We start from the raw sequence: 21,193 nt of genomic DNA on the forward strand, positions 1-21,193 counted from the left end.
TTGTAATGTAGCACTTTCGTAATTGCCGGCTTTATTTATGCACTGTGAACAGCCAGGGGATAGCTAGCACCTTAGCATCTCTCCCACTGTCCACGCTCTGATGCCTAAGAGAGTTGATTTCCTAGCTAGTTTATAGCTAACATTTTAAAACTGTGGTAAATAATTATGCACCATTATCATCCTAATCAAATTATTAATATATTTGTAGATTTAATTCACAATAATTTGTAAAAATGAACACGTGCTCTACCCATTATATACATACTTTTCTTTTTTATATTTGTTTTGAGTAATTATATTATTACAATTTGGTTAATATAAGGTGCTTCCCCCTGGCTTGCAGGTTTCGCCATTTAAGCCGACTTCTCCTGAAATTGAGTCAGCATCTCTGTAGGCTGGCTCTCTCGATTCGCCATTCCATTCCCAATTCCGAGCTAATGAAGTTGCAGCCGAGCTGAGCCTCAGTTGCCTGGCGACTAGCGAACAGCTTGGACGTGTGGTGTGCTCTTCGGTGTGGTTTCGAGTCTCGATTTCCGAGTTTCCCCATATTGCAGCCGTCAAGTAAGACCCGCTCCGAGTTTTGTGTGAATTTGTGTGATATGTGTGTGGTTCGCGGGTCGTTTCGTTTTTTATTTGCCGTTGTCATTGGTTTTTGATTTGTTGAGCGGTCGCCGCAAGCCACTTGACGGGCATTCTCTTCTGGCTTTGTTTCATAATAACTCGCTGTGTGTGTTTGCGGTACATATCTGTATATATGTACCTATATGAATTGTGTCTGTGAAAACGTCAAAAAGGCCAGGCCGAGAATACAAATAACAAATAAAATGCTGGCCCGCTTGTGGAGCATGTGCCGTTGCTTCAGTTCGTTCGAAATGCTTGTAATAATATGCCGTTTGTCTTTCCGTTTCTACCCCCCGACCAATTAGATCCGGAAATTTTGGAAAATGCTGCTCCCAATGCAAATGTGGCGCTCTCTGTGGCTGGCGGCCTTTTTCTGCGGATTAGCCCATGCCAAAGGTAAGCACTGCTTGAATTCTATATGCAAAAATTTAAATATAAACATCAGAGTTGAGGCCTGGGAGTGCAAGGCTTTAAAGCTTGAGAAGCTCCCACAACGCAGCATGATGTCATTCGCGCAATGAAACACAAAAAGTATTTATTTTTTTCCCTATTTTGCTGAAAACCCGACTAAGTGACCTCGTTTTTGGTCGTGAAGTGCACATACACACACAATTTGTGGCCATTTGGAGTGATGGCCGAATAAAACGATCTTCAGTTTTGTCGGGGGCGTGCTGGAGCTTTTTTTGTCAAAAAAAAAAACTAAAGACTGAGGCAACGAACTCGCCGACTTAATTATGTTTGGCAGCGCAGCCCTGTCATGATTCACTCACTCGTTCTTACGCTTCCTGCCATATATTAATGCTAAATGGTATAAGGCATATATTCCTCGATATTTTCCTCGAAAGCCCTAACCCATTACTCATTAACTTGCCTGCCCCTGCAAGTTGCCTTACACAGCCAAGACAACAAACGACTAAACAAACTATCAAGCGAGCGCGGCGAAAAAACAAAAGACCAAACAAGACACCTACACAAACACAAGTGCTGGGAAGGCAACATGACACGCCAAAATAAAAAAAAAAATAACATAATACAAAGAAATAAAAAACAAAGCACGGCCCAGCCAAGTAGATAATATCGACGAGAAAAATACTCAAACAAAGCGAAAAAAGGGGCAGCACTCATAAAGCCCACACTCAACTGGTCAAGAATCGGCTGGGGTTGTCTTATTAAAAGGCAATCAGAAAGGAGAATTAACTGCAAAAAAATATTACGCGAGAAAAATGAAGAATTAAAGGCGAAATACAGCCAAAACGGGCGACAATCGGCGACTTGTGTAGGCGAACTGGTCTTGGGAATTAAGATGCAGCCTAAAAATACATGAAGTCGATTCGAATACATCTCTCTCTCCTGGACTACAAACAAACAAATAAATATATATGTATATATATAAATATACATATAGAAACGGTGCAGACGAGGCTGTAATTTACGGGCGAACCAAGCGAGACCGAGAGTCCGAGATTCAGCTCCTCAACGTTCTTCGGCAGCCAAAGCTGAAAGCTAAATTATAACTTGCCAACTTGCACAGCAGTTGCGGTGGATGATAAGGGGCTTTGGGGGGCTGCTGAGGGGGCGTGGCTGGCTTAACTAAAGCGAAACTTTTGTTTGTCTGCATTAGGGAAAGTAAAAGTCTGACTCAGACTCCAAAAAAAAAACCAACCAAACCGTTCAATCTATAGTGAGTTCATTGTCTTGTTGAGCTGAGATTTGTTTAGTTTAAAACAATAATAAGCAATTAGTAATATTCATTCAATGCCGTTTATTTAATATTTAAAATGCAAATTAAAAATAGATGGATTCAGAAGTGATTACACATATTTGCTTGATCTAATGATTTTCTTGGCCTCAGAATTCCGGGGAACTGCCACTGGATGATGTCAGCGCTTAAGTGGAGAACTTCGCACTCGAGTGCACATACTGATGAAACCGAGGGACTGACCTTCCCGGCGATTAGCCAAGCGGGCAGTCATTCTCCACTCATATACCACCCTCTACGGGGCAGCTGACAAATCATCGAACTGCAATTAACCGCTTAATTGCTGACTGACTGGATTGGGAATAAAAAGAAGCACACGCGACCTTGTGCTGCCGCCACATTAAGTCGAAGATCGCTTAATTTATTGCCAGAACGAACGTATGAACTGGCCATATAAATATAATAAATTGTTTACCCGGGAGGCTGCCAATCCCCAACCCTCCTTCAGCATTTAAATAACATGCGAGACAGGACAGAGAGTCAAACATTTAGCCAGCCAGCCAGGCAGCGATCGAGCATTGTCGCATTAAGACAAAACATTGACATTGCATTGTAGGCAGGCGGAGGAGGCCAGAATATGTACTGTGCGGACGGAGCAACAATAATGATCAGCGGATCTGTGACAGGCGGCCTAAAAGGACAACCACAGAAACGCTCGTAATAATAAAGAAATTGCCTTGCCACAGACCAAAGAGTCGGGACTCCATGGATGACCATGTCCAGGCTGCGCCACATTATGCCAGCGGGCGCTCGGGCTCGGAGAGTTAAGGCTGGAGTCCATGGGATGACCACGACGACCACGTTGATGATGATGATGAAGCTGATGCCACACAAGGCAAATAAACCGCTTCGACTTGGTCTTCGACTTTGGCCGAAGATGTGGCTTTGGCCCGGTCTCTTGACTTGACTTCGCTTTACATTTTTGCCTTATGTGTGCGAAAAATGCCAATTTTAGAGCAAGTCCAGCTCCCCAATGTCTGTGTCTTGTGTCTTGGCCCGGCCAGCAACAACTGTGTGTGTGAAAAATTGCCCGTCTAGACAAGCGCAACAGGCCATAACAGCAGCCGAGCATTGCGAGGAACAAGAACAATCAAAGCCTTTTGCTAAGCTAATAAAATCGAGCCTCGATGCCTCGGCTGCAGACTCGTGTCTGCTGCATTGATGCTCCTGAACCTGAACCACAATCTGAATCTAAGTCTGAGTCCCACCAACCTGTCCTGTCCCTCAGCCACACCGAGCTCTTAACCCATTAATGGCACTCGGTGCTCCCGTTGACCCAGAGAAATTTCGACCACAAGTTTATCTAATCGAGGTGGCTTTAAATGGGCAGCCTTAAATAGAGATTAATGATCTATGTCGATCAAATAGAGAACCTGACCAAGGAGTTCGGGAATTTTTAAAGGGCAAGGGTCGAAGTGAGCGATCTAAGTAAAATAAAGGAAGGAGTAATGAAACCTCAAGACACTTATATTCAAACTCCACTTCTGTCTTCTGCCTACCACATTAGTGAATTCATGTTGCACTTTTGACCAATTCAATTACAACACTTATGAGTAATCCCCTTACTTAATAGCAAATTCCAGCAAGGTTACGTGGGGTTAAGGTCGTCGGCTTTGTAACAATGCCTTGTGCAGTTGCCCCCCCCCACAATGCCTTTGCCCGTTTCGGCTTAGGTGGAAAAAAGAAAAGGGGAACCCGGCCTAAACTCTGGGGCAAACGTGGCCAAGATGAAGCAGGGGATCTGGGGATAAGACCTTCGCGGCAATGGGCAGATTAAAAGCTGGCGATAACAAAACGAGCAAATCGAATAGAGGCGGCTTGCTTTAAGGGCCCCACCAAGAATCCAGGATCAAACTGGGAGCAGCCCATTGAAGTTGGTTAGTTGGCCTGGCCAACAAGTACGCGGAGCGCCCTTTATTCTTTACATTGTTGCTGCCTTTGGTTACCAACACAGGCCGCCCAGGCATTTGTCATCAAGTGCTGGCCATCTCTTTGTTCGCCGGCGCATTTTATTGAATAATAATCGGATTGTCGGGGCGACGAGACAAAGACAACTTCACTTGCATTGGCTGGGGGTTTGGGGATTTCAGAATTGAGGCTTTTCTCTTTTTTTCTGTTTTTCAGTTTCTGTTGTTATTTTTTGGCATTAATTAGCTTAGTTGGTTGTTGCAGTGTACCGTTATCCACTGACCATTTTGGCAACATGTTGCAGCAGTAACGCAAAATCTGACAAAATCCAACTGCAGCGATACAGAGAGAAAGAGTCGGCCTAAAAGGCTTTCAGCTTTTGCTGCCGTTTCGACCACCGTTTTGGCCACAATCAATTCGCGCAACGCTCCCCAAAGGCAATTGCCAATCGGTGGCGACTCCGAAACACATGTGTGGCGTGTGGCGCGAATTGCGTAAAGTGGAGAAAGGGAGGCGGCATTGGTGGTGCAACCGATAACTGTATATGTACTCGACCACTAACGGGTTCGGCACTCCTCCGGCAAACCGCTCGCAGCGCATAAGGCATGCGTATTACACAAGACTAATTGTATTAGGCCAAGATGCAGCAACTGCAACAGAAAAAAAAGAACAAAAAAATAACTAAGGCCACATAAAACCGAGCGAAACAACTGCAACTGCTGCAAATTTGCATGTTTTGCATGTGGACATGACTGCTAAGAAGGCGAAACTGAATAATTTTATGGGAACTCCAGACAAAGGCCTGCGGCATGTGACTGAAATCAAGACTCCAAAGCGAGGTCCAATACGATACGAGAACTATATCGACGATTCACAGTGCCAAACACACTTTCTGGCAGTTTGGGCTCTTGGCGTGCGATTCGCATACTAAAATTATATGAAGGCACCAAATCTTAGCGCTTAGTTTAACTGAGGAATTTTACTATCACATAAGGTATAGCACTTCCCTTCATGAAATTCTTGAATATTTATCCAATTGCTTATTTTAAGATAATGAAGACACCAAATAGATATAAGTCTTAGTGGTTAGTTTAACCAAAGACACTACAATAATAAGATGCGTAACGGCCATACATTGGTTTTGCACTATGCAGCCACTTTTTTGGTAGCGGCAGTAATTGCTCGCATAAAATTGAGCATAAAAAAAATTCTATTTTTATTTATTTTATTTTATTTTTTTATTTTTATTTATTTATTTTTGCTTGTGTGAGTGAAAACAGTAAACAAAATAGTTGTGCTTGAGGACGATTTTCGGTCCCAAATCAATTTTGATCTAAGAAACGAATTTGATTAATGTTTTGGTCAATTTCGTTGTAATATGAGCTAAATATTATTTAAAAATTGATGCCGTGACTATTATTTTTTTTTAAGAAGTTGTTTTAATATTCTTTAGTATCTATTCTCAAATTAGCTACCGTTTACATATAAATATTTTTATTATTAATTATCTGAAATATATATTTATTTTTTGGTACCCAGGGAACACCACGGGGAGGAAATTACAATTGTAATGGGGTCGTATATTTATATGACCTTCGAGTCGACTTGAAATAATAAATGTTAAAAATAAATGTATGTATGTATGTATGTATGTATGTATGTATCTATGTATGTATGTATGTATGTATGTATGTATGTATGTATGTATGTATGTATGCATGTAGTGTATGTGTTACTTGCATAAAGTAGTAAAAATTGTCTTAATTAAAGCCTGAAGAATGTTTAACTTACTGTCGGAACACAAAGTTATCGCCGCTTTTGATATTTGTTCAGGAAAAATTTCGTCTTGTAGCCCTATAATTCCCAACTAGTTCTAGCGCAGGCGGTAAGGCATGTCTGCTAATTTCGAGTCGAAAGTAGTCCAAGTAATCCTCTTGTCGGTCGAGCAGTGAATGTAGTGTATGTGTAGTGTATGTACCGGTGTATGTATGTATGTACCGGTGTATGTATGTATGTACCAGTGTATGTATGTATGTACCAGTGTATGTATGTATGTACCAGTGTATGTATGTATGTATGTATGTATGTATGTATGTATGTATGTATGTATGTATGTATGTATGTATGTATGTATGTATGTATGTATGTATGTATGTATGTATGTATGTATGTATGTACGTATGTATGTATGTATGTATGTATGTATGTATGTATGTATGTATGTATGTACGTATGTATGTATGTATGTATGTATGTCTGTATGTAATCTCTCTTACCGGTCGAGCAGTGAGTGTAGTGTATGTGTTCTTAAGTGTAATTACTTGCAAGAGCAAAAATCCGTAAGTATCATTATTTCCCACATGAAGTTCTTGAATATTTTTTTCCTGTAAAATTTGATTTAATCTTTTCTAACAATTACTACAAAGTTGGCACCATCTTTGCACTTAAAGCTTATTACTTTATATACTGATACGTTAATTATTATTTTAATGGACGACTATCTTTTATTAACAACAAGTTTTTATCTGTTTATCCGCTCATCAAGTTGATATTTTCGCGTCTAGGTAATAAAATGTTTATTAATTGACACTCGTATACCGTGCGGTATAACTTCTGTAAAACAGGTCTTGAAAAATATAAAAATAGCCACTTTCGACATGAGATCTCTGATCAACTACTTATCTTTTGGCCACTCTTCAATCTGCGAACCACTTTCGCAAAACGCTGTAGAGCAAAACCACCTGATGCCACTGGCATGCCAAAGATTCCAGCACTTCGGTCATTAATTTCCGCTCCCATTTCTCACCAAAAGTGCGCAAAAAAATAAAAATACAACGGAGACAGAGACGCTTTGCAGAAATTGTCAAGCGTCTCAGGCCCAAAGGCATGGCCAAACATATTTATGAGGCCTGATAAGCCGCCAGCAGATGGGGCAGATGCCTCCGATCTCGGACTGACTTGTGGTTTATGCGTGTGAAAGCCGCCCGGGGGGACAAGATGGAATCTAGAGCAAATATTATGTAAATTTTCAGCTGCCCCGGGGGCAAAATCCGGAGCAGCGCAATGATGGCCAGTGGTAGTAGTTGTGGTAGTAGTAGGCGCATTGGCGAGTGCGACTGCAATGAAAGAAAGAAAACCTGTAGCTAATCCTGGTGGGCAGCCCGCTTACCGTTAGAGCCAAGTTGGAGTCACCAAGCGGCTCGTTGGGTTTTTAATTACCGAATGCGAAATGCAAAATGCAAGTTGCGTAGCGAGCGTTTCAAACGCAGCCGACAGACCGGGCTAACGGAGCCGCATCTTGAGAAGCGCCAGAACAGGATCAGCTCCACATGGAAATTAATAAGGCGAAAAGGAAAGAAAAGAAAAACACACAAGTATGAACAGAATGGTCGAATAGGCCGAGTCCAAGTGCGTAAGCTGGCTGGCCCCTCAGGCGGGCGGGCAACAAGAGTTATGGCTTGCCACAATTGCATAATTTATGCGAAATTTATTTAATCTATTAGACGCTCTGACCCGCAACAACGGGGAGCGTTCTCCCCTCTCGCTCGCCCATTCGCGCCGCATGATAAATTGCATGTCTAACTGCATGTGGCAAATTTATCATATTTATTTGTTGTCCAACTCTGCGTTGCTGCATTTCTTTGTTAATACCCTGTTGCAGTGCGGGCATTTTAAGATTGATCACCCAAAGTTCTGGGGTTAGATTCGCATTATAACACATTATAACGCATTATAACAAAAAAATTATATACTTCTTTGTTACATGTTTTCAATTGAATTCTTTTCCTGGACCTTTGGCTGTCGCTCTTTGTGAGGGAGTCACTGACCGACTGTCTTTCTTTTAAATGCAAAGCAGGCACTTTCAAAGGCGTTATTAATACTGCGAAAGGGGTAAAAGCATCAAGCCAAATATTGTTCTTATAAAAATTTACCTAATATGCTGCCATTGAGTGAATCAAATTGTGACGGATTCAGTTTTGGGCACATTGTTCTTCTGCATATACTTGTATCTTATTAAAAGTTGAAAAATAATTGATCTAATAAAAGTGAAGTTCTAATAAATTTAATAACAAAAAGTATTGATATTTATGACCTTAAATACATATTAAATTAAGCTTATCTACAATATTTGAATGAATTTTTCGGCATACTTGAAGAGTTCCTTTTCACCAGTATCCACTGTACCTGTGCCTCTTTCATCGCATGTGGCTCCGCCAGAATTCACAACACAATTTGCACACGCACGCACCAAAGTCAATGACATTGCAAGGAAAAAACAGAAAATTTTAACTGAGAGAGAGTTAACGCTGTATTTGTTGTTATGGCTGTCTTTTAATGACAACAATAACAACAGCATTAAAAAGCGAAGACTAGAATAAGGCGACTTTTTAATGTCATTATGTAGTTTCTATTTTCTTATCTCGCCCGCCTTTGAGATTCTCTCGGCTAACCTGATTAAAAGTTGCCATTTAATTATCCGCGTTTCTGCTTTTAGTGCCTGAGCTCATCAGTGCATGGAAAACAGTGTCGGTGTGATAAAATCAGTAAAAAATGTTGTTAATTAATTTATTGAATGCCATTCCGTCGAATCTGAGCCAAACACACAATTTACGAATGCGGCGGGCAACTGTAAAATTGCGCACTGCCAAATGAACTGGATCAAACTCACAGCAGAGTGCTAGCGATGAGGAACAGCGCTTCCCGGCTTCCCGGCTTCTCGGCCCCTCAGCTAACGAGAAGCCAGTTCGTGTTCCAAGTCTTTTGATATGCGCCTGCAGCTGCCCACAAAAAAGGAGGAAAGATCAACAACAGCATCAACTGCAACACGTGAATGCGTTTGAAGTCCAAATTACATGGCAAAGCGGGAGTTAACCGCAACCACAGCTAAGGGGCCGGGGGAGGGGTGAGGGGAGGGGCGGTTACCGCATGGGCTGGTGGCTTGGTAATTGAAAAGAAATGCCCAAGATGCATATCCCAAAAATGAACAAGTTAGGTCGTCAAGGACGGCCTTTTTAGACTTGTTGATACCCGCTGTTTGCACAATTTTCTGTCCCATAGTGTAATAGTTAAAAATAACTATAACCACTAATAAGTAACTTTGAATAGTACACAGCTAACTGAAAACAAGCAAAAATTTATTCTTAAAAATATTAACCGAGGATGCAGCATTCAAATTTAATAAGTGGTTAATCAGTGGTTGTTAAAGTTATTAGTGCCATAAAACCTCTATTTAAATGTGCTGGTGTGGGAAGGTTGCACGGCACAAAATTGTTAACTTAATGTGCCGTAAATCCATTAGATATGCAAAAGTACTGCTGCAAGTAATGCTGCAGCATTTAATTGCACGATTGCAATATACCCTTTGCAAATGAAAGTACCCAGTACATTAGGAATAAAACCACCAGGAAGCTGCAGCGGGCGAAGACAGTTAGCCGGCGGTCAAATCAAGCAATTGCCTCGCCCCCCAACTGCCAAATGCTCGAGCATCCAGGAAGCAGGCTATTTTGCATTCCATTCCCGAAACGGTTTCGCTTTTTTTCAAGGGCAAATTGTACTTAGATTGAAGATAGATGACGCATAATAACATCTGCGGTTTCGCCTTGAACAGCGGGGCTTCCAAACCGAAGAGATAACGAGCTTCAGAGATTTCTCCGTAGATCTTCTATACCCTTAGCTGCCACAGCACTCATTCATGGTATTTCCGTAGAATTTCAATTAAAATGTCGCCCAGACCGCATCTCCCTCCCTTTCGTTCCCGCAATTAAAAAGCGCCGCAGACAAACACACCAACTCAAATCCAAACAAAATAAGTGAAGAAGAGGCGAATGGGCCGAGAGATATAAATAAAAGGAGAAGAAAATGCTGTTAATAATGCCGCTTGGCATGTCAAAAACGGTTATTAACGTGGCCAGATGGCCAGGCATGCGATCTCCGCCGGTAAGGAGTACTCCATGCTCCATGCTCCATGCACCATGCACCATGCACCACGCTCCATGCCGCATGGCCAAGTGCCTTTCAACAAGTTTGTAGCAAGCGGCGGACAAGCGATGACCGTGGCCAGATGCAAGTTAACCCGCAAGTCCGGTCATAAACTACGCACTTATCAAGATGCGTAGAATGGAATGTCTACCCAAAAACCCAGTTGGACAATTATAAATCAAGCCTGGCCCACTCTTCCCTTTTCGGCATTCTGTTTCCTTTGTTGTGTTGTGTGTGTGTGCTCTTTGGATGCATCCAGTTGTCGTCGGCACACGCAACCAAATAATAATGTCAATTGCAGGTGTGGGCCAAAACACGACACCGTCTCGCCCGATCCTCTCCAGCAGCCGGCGCAGTTGGTAAATGTGGCCAATGCCCAAATGTGACCAAGACAACGCCCACGGGTAACGATTTTGGGCATTAAGGCTCTGCCATGCTAAGTAAAATATTACCGCTTTCAAATAGCCCATCCTGCATCTACAAACTCGTGTGTATGTGTACTTCCTATCCTCCAGCTTTCCCAGTCTGCAGCAGCAATAAATTTCCAAGTTGTTGTTATTTTGGCTGGCGGTCACTTGGTCAGTCGGTTGTCCCATATATGAATATGTGTATGTATGTATCTATGTGCGAGTATCTGCGAGTGTGCCGGAACACTTGTAAAAAAGGTGTACCAATGAAGCGGCCTCAACGGAAGAGGCTTTATGACCGATAATCAAAGAATGCGTGCTAAAAAAAATATTTCAGTTTTACTACATTTTTATATCGGAAAACTTTCACAACCCACACTTAAAAGAATATAATTTCATAGAGTACCGCTGATTATACTCGTAAATTCAAGTATTTGGGATGTTTATAAAAATTCTAATGTAATTTCAATTTTTTCTTCATTGGATTCCATAATTTTATAGAGAGAATATAATTGCTCAGTTCAAAATTGTATCTTGGATTTCCCCATTTCTTTGGCAGCTACCAAGGCTATAGCATTTCGCACAGTGTAACTACAAGGTATTTCCATTTCGTTGCTGCCACGGACACCTTTGCCGCACGGGTTGATTAGCCTAACCCCCGAGGAGATTTATGTTTTGACCCCATCGATAATTGTGAGAGCTGTTGGCCGCGTCCACAATTAGCAATTGGGTTGGAGGGTTCAATAGGTGTCTGTCTGCCGATCGTCTGTTCGATCCTCAATTGGGCCCAAGATCGTTTGATTAATGGCCGCTCGGCTGGAATAAAACTAACAAATATTTTTGTGTGTCATCGCCCACAGAAATGTGTCAGATTGGAATCGCATGGAATTTCATTTGATAAATGAGATTTGCAGTTTGAGCGTTGCGGCAATGAAACTCTCGTTTGTGGCAGCGGCAACAACTTTTATGGGCAATTAAGCGTAAAAATGCATCGGGCTCCGGGCTGATTACGTAAAAAGAAATGGCAATTAAATGCCGCATCGGGCACTGAAAGAAAGAAAACTTCTCCCGGCTCGTTGCTCTCGGCCATCTCATGCGATTAATATGGTAAAAACAGCAAAAGCCACATCACAACGGCAACAAGAACAACACTTTCTCGTGCTGGCAATTGAATTAATTCGTATGATTAGAGTCTCTTCTAAGTATTTTCTTATTAATTTGTCTTCGCTATACAGTTACCATAGTTAGTAGCGGTTGCACGTAAAGGCCCATTAACCAGAATTTTCCCACTCTTACCCCGGTTTTATCCCCTTACCCGACCTTAAACGCATTCTGCATCTCTGAGCAAAATGACTCAATAGGGTAGAAACAATGCCACTCGATTTCATTCAAAACTTCTTAGCGGTAAATGCAGCTTGTTCTTCCCGCGTTTCTAGTTCCAAGCTGATTCTGATCTTCTGATCTTGTTGTTGGCAGCAGCAATTTGGCTTAAACCACCGCAGCTGAGGGAGCGGGCGCGGAGTTGGCCAACAGTGCCGGCCAAGGCGGAAACCAACAATTTAGCAAGTGCTGAAGCGCCGCCAACTGAAAAATGTGTAAATAAGCGAAAGAATGACTGAATGGGCTGGAGATTGAAGTACAGTGGATGTTGGCAATGCTGCTACCGAGTACGAATGGCGAGAACTAAAAGTAATGATAATTTGTAATATTATCAGCTGAAATTGCACTAAGACAGGCAATTTCATGAAACTGAAGCTATGCAACAGATTTTGGCACATGCTCACGTTTTCAGCCGTCAAAGGAGGCTCCACTGTGCTGGGTTGGTTGCACCCGGGCACAGGTGAACACCGATCGTGACGGGGAAACAGCGACAAATTGTCAAGGGAGCTTAACATAAAAAAGGGAGCCGAAGCCAAGGCCCCACCGTGTTTACAGTTACGTCACGCATTTGTCATCAAGCCGGGCTAACAAGGCCAAATTAATTCGAGCCAGGCCATGAAGCCGCATCGCGTAACAAGATGATGCAGATGCAGCCAACTTGATTTTCCGTCTGCCTCTCACCTTGGCAATTAATAAGTTTAGCAAAAACCAAAAGCTGAAGGAAATGGAGGAGCCGCTGGATGTTGCTGGCCAAAACCGAGATGAGATCCGGCGAGCTGGCCCATCCATCCGGCCTAGCAGCGCAGTCATGCCTCATGTTCCGTGTGTCTGCACAATGCCACATGAGGTGGCAGCATGGCGCAGCTTTTTGCATGCAACATTTACATTTACATCTGTTGACGCCGCCTGAGCATTAGGCTTATCCACCTCGACTATCCACCAGCCACCAGCCACTAGCCACCTTGGGCACAAACTCAAAGTCATGGCCAGGTTTGCTTACTGTTCATCCGCCGGCTGCTTCGGCAGTCATGTCCAAGCTGTTGTGTAATTTAATTAGCCAGCTGCGCATAATGTTCACGCCAAGTGCAAGGCAAAGTTTGTGGTAGCCGAAGATTTACCGTTCCCGCAAATCGGCTAAAAGCAACAAGTTGGCAACCAGCAGACGGAGGAGTAGCGCTTTGCATCTCATCTTTTAAATATGGCCAAATGTGCGGCCAGTTGTCAGGCATGTTTATTGCGCCCACCTCCGTCCGCCCAGTGATCGATTGGCCTCTAATTTAAGCGGTCAAATGAGACAGGAGCCCGCGAAGCGCAACTCATTGGCTGAGTCTTTGGCCTTAATGTGTGGAGGAGCTCACAGTTTCCGGCGCAGAAGTGGCCAAGATGTGTGGAACGCTGGCGACGACGACCACGACTGACGCAATCAGCTGACGGAATCGCAGTTCTATAAATGGCAGCCAGCAATTGCGTCATTGGAAACAATTAACAAACAAAAAGTTGCCGGCCGATAATGACGAAGACGACGCCATTGACAGAGAGTTCGAGAGATGGAACCAATGGCAATTTGCGCCGGTCGCATACGACTGACTGCCACTGTATTCACTCTACACACGGGAGTAACACGAAGTGGCCACGACAAGATCGGGAAACTACACAGGAAAACCCTTTCCACAGTTTAAACCATCCTTTCAGATTTGACATAGCAAAAGCCAAATTGATTGTTTGAGCACTAAAACAGAAAGGGGAGGCGTAATAATATTCCAAACTGATTAGTCTATGAGGTTTTCAGAAGATTGTTTTGATAATCCTATTGCAATGAGTGCCAGCTGTTAACTTTACTAATTTTATTTCAGAACCAGAATCTAGTTACGAGTTAAGCCAATGCCCAAAGACATTTTCTAAGTGCACGAGCTTCGAAATGGATTTCCTGGTAGAGAAGGCGATCCTTCTGCTAGAGTATCTCTAATGCTGCAACTAAATGGTTTGCAATTATCACATTTGCAGTAGGTTGTCGTCCGTGTCCACTCGAAAGAGGAATACCCCCCCACATAAGCACCACACCTCCTGCTGTGCATGAGCAATGGCTAAACCCGTATTTTTATTGAGTTCCCGTCGCATTTTGATGGATTTACGCGGCAACATTGACACATTGACACTGCTTAGCATATTGGGGGAGCCATTAGGAGCGGACAACTCCCACCAGCAAGGCGGCTGGCGCTGACCTCGTGGAGAACTCCAACAACTGTATGGCATTTACCCATGCCATTACCCAGCTGCAGTTGAGGTTTTCTAATTTATTTTGTATGCATGGCCGTTAAGTGTAATTGGTCACTGAAAAGGATGATGAGGCTAACTGCAAGCCAAGTTCTTGGTGGGGGAAATGGCATGGAGCAGGGGCATCGGGAAAATTACCAGTATTTCCTGTGGCTCCAGCCCAAGATTGATGATAATCGTGCGTCGTGTGTGTCAAGTTAGTGGCATGGCTCAGGCCAAGTAATTCCACGAGATACCACGCGGGTGTATGTGGGGCCCGAATGCGCTGCGCTATCAACTGAAGAAGTCTTGTCATAAATGTGAAAGTCACAAATGGCACCTCCACCTCCACCTCTTTCACTTTACTCCATCCAGGACCAGCCCCTTCCAGCCCACCTGACAAATCGCTTGTTTAATTCCTCCCATTGAATGGGCCTTCCTTCCCGCGTTTCCCGCTGAGTGGCCAGAGACGCCTCCAGGCCTAACACTTCTTCGCGAGGAGGAGCCCCGAAAACGGTTTTCCAGTTTCCGATCCAGCCCAGATCCGATCCTCATCCGCGGATCCTCATCCGCCACCAGCAGCCAGAAACGTGACTGGAATCCCACACAGGGGCTGCCATAGTGACACAGGCGGCGGAGGAAGATTACCAGGGTGCGGGTGGGACGACGCCGAGTCAGACAATTGCATAATCTTGCCGTGGCCATGGTCATGGCAATTGCGATTGCAATTGCAGTTGCACTTGCAATCCCAGACGAAGCACACACACACATGCACACATTGGCCCTGGCAACAATTGTTGCAACATTGCCCCTGCCCCAAGGCTACACTGAGCGAAAAAATTAGATATCGCCAATTGGAAATAAAGGTATTCTCTTCTCAAACTGGAGTTATGCACTCAAGAAAGAAACTCATTCTCTTCTCTTCTACGTAAAAGGCCTAGAATTCCGCCCAGACTTTTCTGCCAGTGTAGGCCAGCTGAGTGGGGACAAAGTGCACTCGAGGCAGTGGCAGGAGGAGATGTCTTTCCCACCTTTCACGACTACTCTTCGTCGGCGGAAAAAGTGGAAAAGCCGGGGAGGCTGGCGATGACTTCAGCCACAAAACGATGCCATTTGCATGGCAATGATTTGGTTATTTTGGCCCAAACTTCGTTCTATTCGCCGGCGTTTGGAATCATCGGCTCGAGTTGACTTGGCGTGGCTTGTAAACGATTTTGCACGCTGCAATTGTCGGTAGTTGTTGCTTTTGCTTTTGCTGTTGCAGCAGTTGTTGTCTTATTGATTTGTGCATTCATTTGATTGTGCGCGCGCATTTGTTGCCAAATTGTTTGAAGGAGAGCCGAGAGCTGGGGCCAAAAACATTGTCGTGGCTGCTGATTGCGATAGGAGTCTATACGTATACAGCTTGCGATGGAATGGGATGGCCAGCCACTTGGCAGAGTGGTGCTGACTTGGCTGTCCTGTCTATCTGCCTTCGAGCCTTCGAGGCATGTTCGCCTGTTGATGACTCCCCGAATTGCTGCCGCTGCTCCGCCGTGATATTTCATGCTCCCCATACTCGATGCCAGTTTTCCAGGGAACTTCGCTACGGGTCATTTTCGGCTGTAATGTTATTTCTTTTAAATTTATTGTTAATGGAAATTTATGCTACGCTCAACGGTTGCGGCAACGACAAGCTGCTTACATGATTGGGCGGCGGGGCATGTGGCCCATGTGGCACGTTTTGCTGATTTGTCATGTTCGCAGGTTAAATGCTAATGCCTTCGCTCACTCAGTCTTCGATCCGGACTCCCACTTGGCTGGCACTCAATCTGATTTCAAGTGCTGCAATGCCCCCTAAAAACTGCTCCACGGCGATTCCTCCCGAATGTGGGTTAGGTCTTGGCTTTGTCTCGAAGCGGTTTAGGGTTCTCACGAGTTGGCTTGCCCCATAAAAACGGTGTCAAATAAATTGTAATCAGCGGCCAGCAATAAAAATTCAATAAAAGAAGTTGCGAAAAAGCCAGGCAAGGGCCAATATACTCTGAAATTCAATTATTCCGACTGCAGTCCAAAGTCTGCCGCATTGCCCACTAGCCAATTTTAAGAGGGTACAACTTTATTGGACATGACTTTGGCTCTAACCGTGGATCTTTCCACCTTTCCAGACTGGTCATCTTCTTGTGGAGTTCCCTCACTCCTTTCAAAGCTGAAGAGGGGCATTGCCCGCAGTTGGTAGCAACAATCTATACAAATTTTCAAATTGAGGAAACTGAACAAAGGCGTATTTTAATTTAGGAATATATATGAAATAACTAATATTTACGGAGCCACAGATTACTCGACTTGAAACATAGCAACCTGTTCGCCACTACTAAATTACTCCGTAGTTATCCCCATTCCCATTACCATTCCCAGTCACACTCTGCATCTTATCCCATCCGCTCGGAGGAATTGAATGGCTTGCTGCCATGTCTGTGTGTAATTTAGAGTCCATCAGACCATTTCAACGCCTCATCTCCGGCGTCCTTAATACTCAATTAATGCCCTTGCCGTGGTATTTGTTTTATTGGCGGCTTTCCTCCTGTCTTTCAGCCCATTCACGCTCTTTTTATTTTTTTGTATCCTCTAGAGACAGACAGACCTCGTTTCTTGGCGGAAGTCAAGCTGCCGTTTGTGGGCAGGCAGACTCTTATTTTAATTTCTTTGGGCGCCGCTTGCATTACGCCCACCTTGAGGCAGTTGCTCAGATTACACAGTCGCAGACTGCGGAGTAATGTAAGGCGTTTGCCCCAACGGAGGAGAAAGGGGCGAAGCGATTGGCTGACTGGGAGAACGAGGGCCGTTGCAGTTCCATTGCTCTTTTTAATTGCCTCGGCTAGCGCTGTTCCGCATTTAGTGCCCGGTCTCATTGTTTGGAGTGAAGATTTCACTCTCGCAATGGCTAATTAAGCCAAATTATCGCATGTCCGTGGCTCGTATTACCAATGGGATTCCGCCCAGAAATAGCGAATTTGCCGCGGCCATTACTATGAGATTAAGTAGTTAGAGTCAATTATTTAAATTAGTTTTGCCATCTACAAATGCCAATGCTGCAGCCCCACAGGCAGCTCCAAATCCTGCACAACAAATGGCTTCGTCGGCAAAGCATTTAAGCCGATAATTCCGTGGCATACTACACATGTTCGAAGGTAATAAGAATTTGATTGCCCGGCCCGGACTAAAATTATGCCAAAGCGAGAGCCACAGTCAAAGCCCACCACCAAACTAAACCAAAGCAGTGTGTGAGTGTGTCTGGGGCTAATGCCAAGTTTTTGCTTTCCGCCGGCCCCAGAAAGTAGCCCTGCGGGTTTATTAAGCCACCTCGATAATGGGCAACGCAGAGCGGTACACTCAGATAAATACGAACAAAAAGTGTGAACATAATCTACAGATTTTTCATTGCTCCTAAAGACTTAAAGACATACAGTCTTGTCATCATTATTATTACTAAGAGAGAAAGTTAGAACGGCAAATAATGATTTCATCATAACGTATGTTTAGACCAATTATAGAGAAAATTTGGTTAATTTGATTATTATTTTATCCACGTGTAGTAGTGCAGGAAAAACAAAAGACTTAAGCCACAAACTTGATCCTCACAGCATGGCAATTACGTTTGGCAATTGTTTTGTGTTTGCTAGCCGGGTCCATCTCGTCAACGTCCGACGACGACGATGATGATGATAGGGGGCGTGGTCCGGCTAGCCAGTCCAGTACCCAGATTCCAGTCCAGCTCCGATTACTGGACGACATGCTAGCCCACTTTTTAGAATATACTCTCATACACAGAATGTGGAATGTCGGCTGCATAGATATACATAAAGTAACCAATTCTGTTTCATATTCGTTTTTCAGGTTCCCACAAGGTGCACTGTTCGGAGGATCAGATGAGGGTAGACATCGGGCTACCGGATGCGGAATCGAAGGATCAGAGTGCTCCTCAGATCTATTTGGAGGGATTGAAGGGATATCCGGATGAGCGATGCCAGCCGCAAATCGATGGATCGCTAGCCGTTTTTCGGCTTTCCCTCAGTGACTTTTACGAGTGCGGAGTAACGAGGATGGTCAACCAGCTAACGGTAAGGAAACGCCACTCACTCCTGCTGAGACGCAATACCCTAGCTATGGTTCTTGGTCTTCGATTCCATTCCAGGGCAAAAAGGTGTATTACCATAAAATCATCATCGAGTCAGCCAGCAGCAAGGAGATTGTCAGCGTTAAGTGCATCACCACCGCCAGTCCCGCCTATAATGTGATGATGAATGCCACCACCGGGTCCAGTTCCACGTCCAGTGGCGGCGGCATCCACGGCCTGGTCAAGCGGGATGTGCTGCCGGCGGGATTCCAGGAACCCGAGTAAGTCCCTCGGCAGGCACGCTCCGGATTTGAGTGCGTCCTCTCTCCCCTACTTTTAATTGCCCATAAAAGCAAAATACATCTATGCACATTTTTATGGGCAATCTATGCAAAAGCTTATGGCATATTAAATGCCCAGTCCGGCCCAGGCTTAGACCCAACCGAGGGCCATAAATCAAAGCTATCCCACTCCCGTTCCTCCCACTCCTTTCCCGTTCCTTTCTCCCTTTCTCTCCATTCTTGGACTTTTCCAAGAGTTGCCATTACCAGGAGGTAATTAGCCGCCAAATCGACGCCGGCGGCTTCACATGCGTTAATACCCCACAGTCAATTTAATTGCGGGGCGTGTCGGGGTTCCTCTCCAAAGTCTTGGGTCTGCGGTTTTTGCCAGCACTTGCCTTCCGCCGATCCCCTGATTCCCTGATCCCCTGATCCCCAGATCGAATACAATGTTTGTTTTTCGTTGCCCGACATTGATTTACTACCTTATTGGCGGGGTCCTTCCCCGCCGCTCATTAAGACCTCGAATCGGGAACACACTGAATCGATTTGCTTGCAGGGATCTGGAGATCACCACGTCGCTGACCAAGCGGGCACCAGAGCCACGACTCTCAATTGGCGTCAGCCAGGATGGTCAGAAGTTCACCAGGGATTTGACAGTAAAGTCGGTGGGTAAAACTTGTGTTCTAATACCACCTAACTTAATCTTGATATCTTTAATCTTATATCTGATACCTTTCGCCATAACAGGGCACACCTTTGACAATGGAAATCAATCTGGATGAGGACTCTGCACCTGTTTATGGTCTGGGTGTGAACTACTTGGATGTGACGGACACGCATACCTCTTCGGAAACGCTGATCTTCAAGGGGTGTGTTGCACAAAACAATACACTGAACTGAATGCCTTCAATAATGTTCCTTTTGCCCATTTCAGCTGCACAGTGGATCCGTACCTCTTCGAGAACTTCAACACCATTGACGGCGACATTTTAAGCGCCAAGTTCAAGGCCTTCAAGTTCCCCGACTCGTCGTACGTGCAATTCCGTGCCACGGTCAACGTGTGTCTGGACAAGTGCCTCGGTACCCAGTGCTCCAACAACCAGGTGGGCTTCGGTCGGCGCAAGCGGGAGATCAGCTCGGCGAACAAGGTCTACGAGATCTCGTTGGCCATGTTCCTGCAGGTCCAGGATATCGAAGGTGTCAACAAGAGTGAGTAATGTGCTGATGTCTTTGGTTTCTGCTACTTACCTACACAAAACCCATATAATCATTGAATGCTTTCCATTGCCAGATGAGGTCCTGCAGCTGGAGGAGAAGCTCAGGGAGCTGAAGCTGGCCAACCAACGCCTGGCCAGGAATAGCCGCGGCAACTTTGCCATGGAGCAGACGCTCGCCAGTGCCCAGCCCGCCTTTGTGGTGGACGAGCGGGAGCTGGGACACCTCAGTTCCGGATCGGGAACGGGAGCCGCATCGAACGGCCTGTCGCTGACTCTGTGGACGATTCTGGGGGCACTGAGTTGGCGGCTGATGTAGAAGTTGTAAATCTCTTAAGGCGTGAACGACGTGCGAGTGCGAGGAATGCTAATCAGGGCGGAATTGCGTGCAGTGGCAATGAACGAAGGAGGGAATATTAATGTACTACCTAACTACTAAAATATACCTATACTTGATGTAACTGCCATTTACGGAACGTAATTAACTTTAAATGTATGCGTAGCGTAGGTTTTCAACGACTTATGGCAGCCGACATTGCGACATTGCGACAGAAACCGAAACAGAAACAGAAACAGACAGACAACAGTGATTCTTATAAAAATACACATAAAACACTTACATATAAATATATAAATATGCATATATATTGGAGAACTTGAAGAGCTCGGTCTAACTCATAAGCACCTACTAGTCTCCTAAGTGTAACTGTTAAGCTAATTTAATTAACGACTAAACTAAACGAATTAATTGATTAAACGAAACTCTGATCGATGCACCTTTGCCCTTTACGTTCAATTTATAGCATAAGCTGAAAAGTGTTGGAATGATCTGGTGGATATGTGTACTGTCCCACATCTGCATGCAGATCGTGCTTGCAAATCAAAGATTGGCAATGGAAGCTACTGAAGCGCAATTAAATAATGGTTCTTATATGAAAGGCTACATTATGGACTCGAAAAAGCCCTTGAAGCCGCAGTGCCGTTCAACGGGCTACCAAAAGGATTTTTCTTGGGTGCCTGTTAAGAACAGAAACCGTCTGGTTGAAGAACCCCGTCGCTTTCTAAAGGATCTGCGTAATGATATGTACAAAAAAGCGGATGCCGAGAAATGCCATCAGCCGGAAATGCGGAATGTTCAGGAATTTCTCGAGTGCCAAGTGCGCAGGCATATGCGACTGGAGTTGCACATTCCCAAGTATCCCAATGTTCCAACGTAGGCCCAAATATGCAACAAACAATGCAATTAAAAAGTAATATAAAATAATATAAATTAAAATTCAAAATGTGCGCCA

General features: G+C 44.4%; 2 protein-coding genes across 2 annotated transcripts; both read left to right on the plus strand.

Annotated features, from left to right (window-relative positions):
* The first annotated feature begins 433 nt into the window (after nt 1-433).
* LOC6547387 lies at nt 434-20,362 on the plus strand. Its single transcript, XM_001974890.3, has 8 exons — nt 434-561; nt 927-1,017; nt 18,184-18,407; nt 18,482-18,684; nt 19,244-19,352; nt 19,435-19,556; nt 19,622-19,896; nt 19,979-20,362. The coding sequence occupies exons 2-8, from the start codon at nt 945-947 to the stop codon at nt 20,218-20,220; spliced, it is 1,248 nt and encodes a 415-aa protein (XP_001974926.1). The 5' UTR covers nt 434-561; nt 927-944; the 3' UTR covers nt 20,221-20,362.
* Nucleotides 20,363-20,718: 356 nt separating this feature from the next.
* Nucleotides 20,719-21,127, plus strand: LOC6547473. The gene has a single exon (XM_001974889.3). The coding sequence runs from the start codon at nt 20,726-20,728 to the stop codon at nt 21,116-21,118; it is 393 nt and encodes a 130-aa protein (XP_001974925.3). The 5' UTR covers nt 20,719-20,725; the 3' UTR covers nt 21,119-21,127.
* Nucleotides 21,128-21,193: the final 66 nt, after the last annotated feature.

This window comes from Drosophila erecta, unplaced genomic scaffold (genome assembly GCF_003286155.1).
Source record: "Drosophila erecta strain 14021-0224.00,06,07 unplaced genomic scaffold, DereRS2 tig00000092-arrow-pilon, whole genome shotgun sequence".
NCBI lineage: Eukaryota > Metazoa > Arthropoda > Insecta > Diptera > Drosophilidae > Drosophila > Drosophila erecta.

What these genes read in the sequence shown, in the direction of transcription:
- LOC6547387 (XM_001974890.3), top strand. Translation starts at nt 945, where the DNA reads ATGCTGCTCCCAATGCAAATGTGGCGCTCTCTGTGGCTGGCGGCCTTT. An exon ending in GGATGGTCAACCAGCTAACG is followed by an intron (nt 18,408 to 18,481) that starts GTAAGGAAACGC and finishes ATTCCATTCCAG; the next exon opens with GGCAAAAAGGTGTATTACCA. An exon ending in GAAACGCTGATCTTCAAGGG is followed by an intron (nt 19,557 to 19,621) that starts GTGTGTTGCACA and finishes TGCCCATTTCAG; the next exon opens with CTGCACAGTGGATCCGTACC.
- LOC6547473 (XM_001974889.3), top strand. Translation starts at nt 20,726, where the DNA reads ATGATCTGGTGGATATGTGTACTGTCCCACATCTGCATGCAGATCGTG.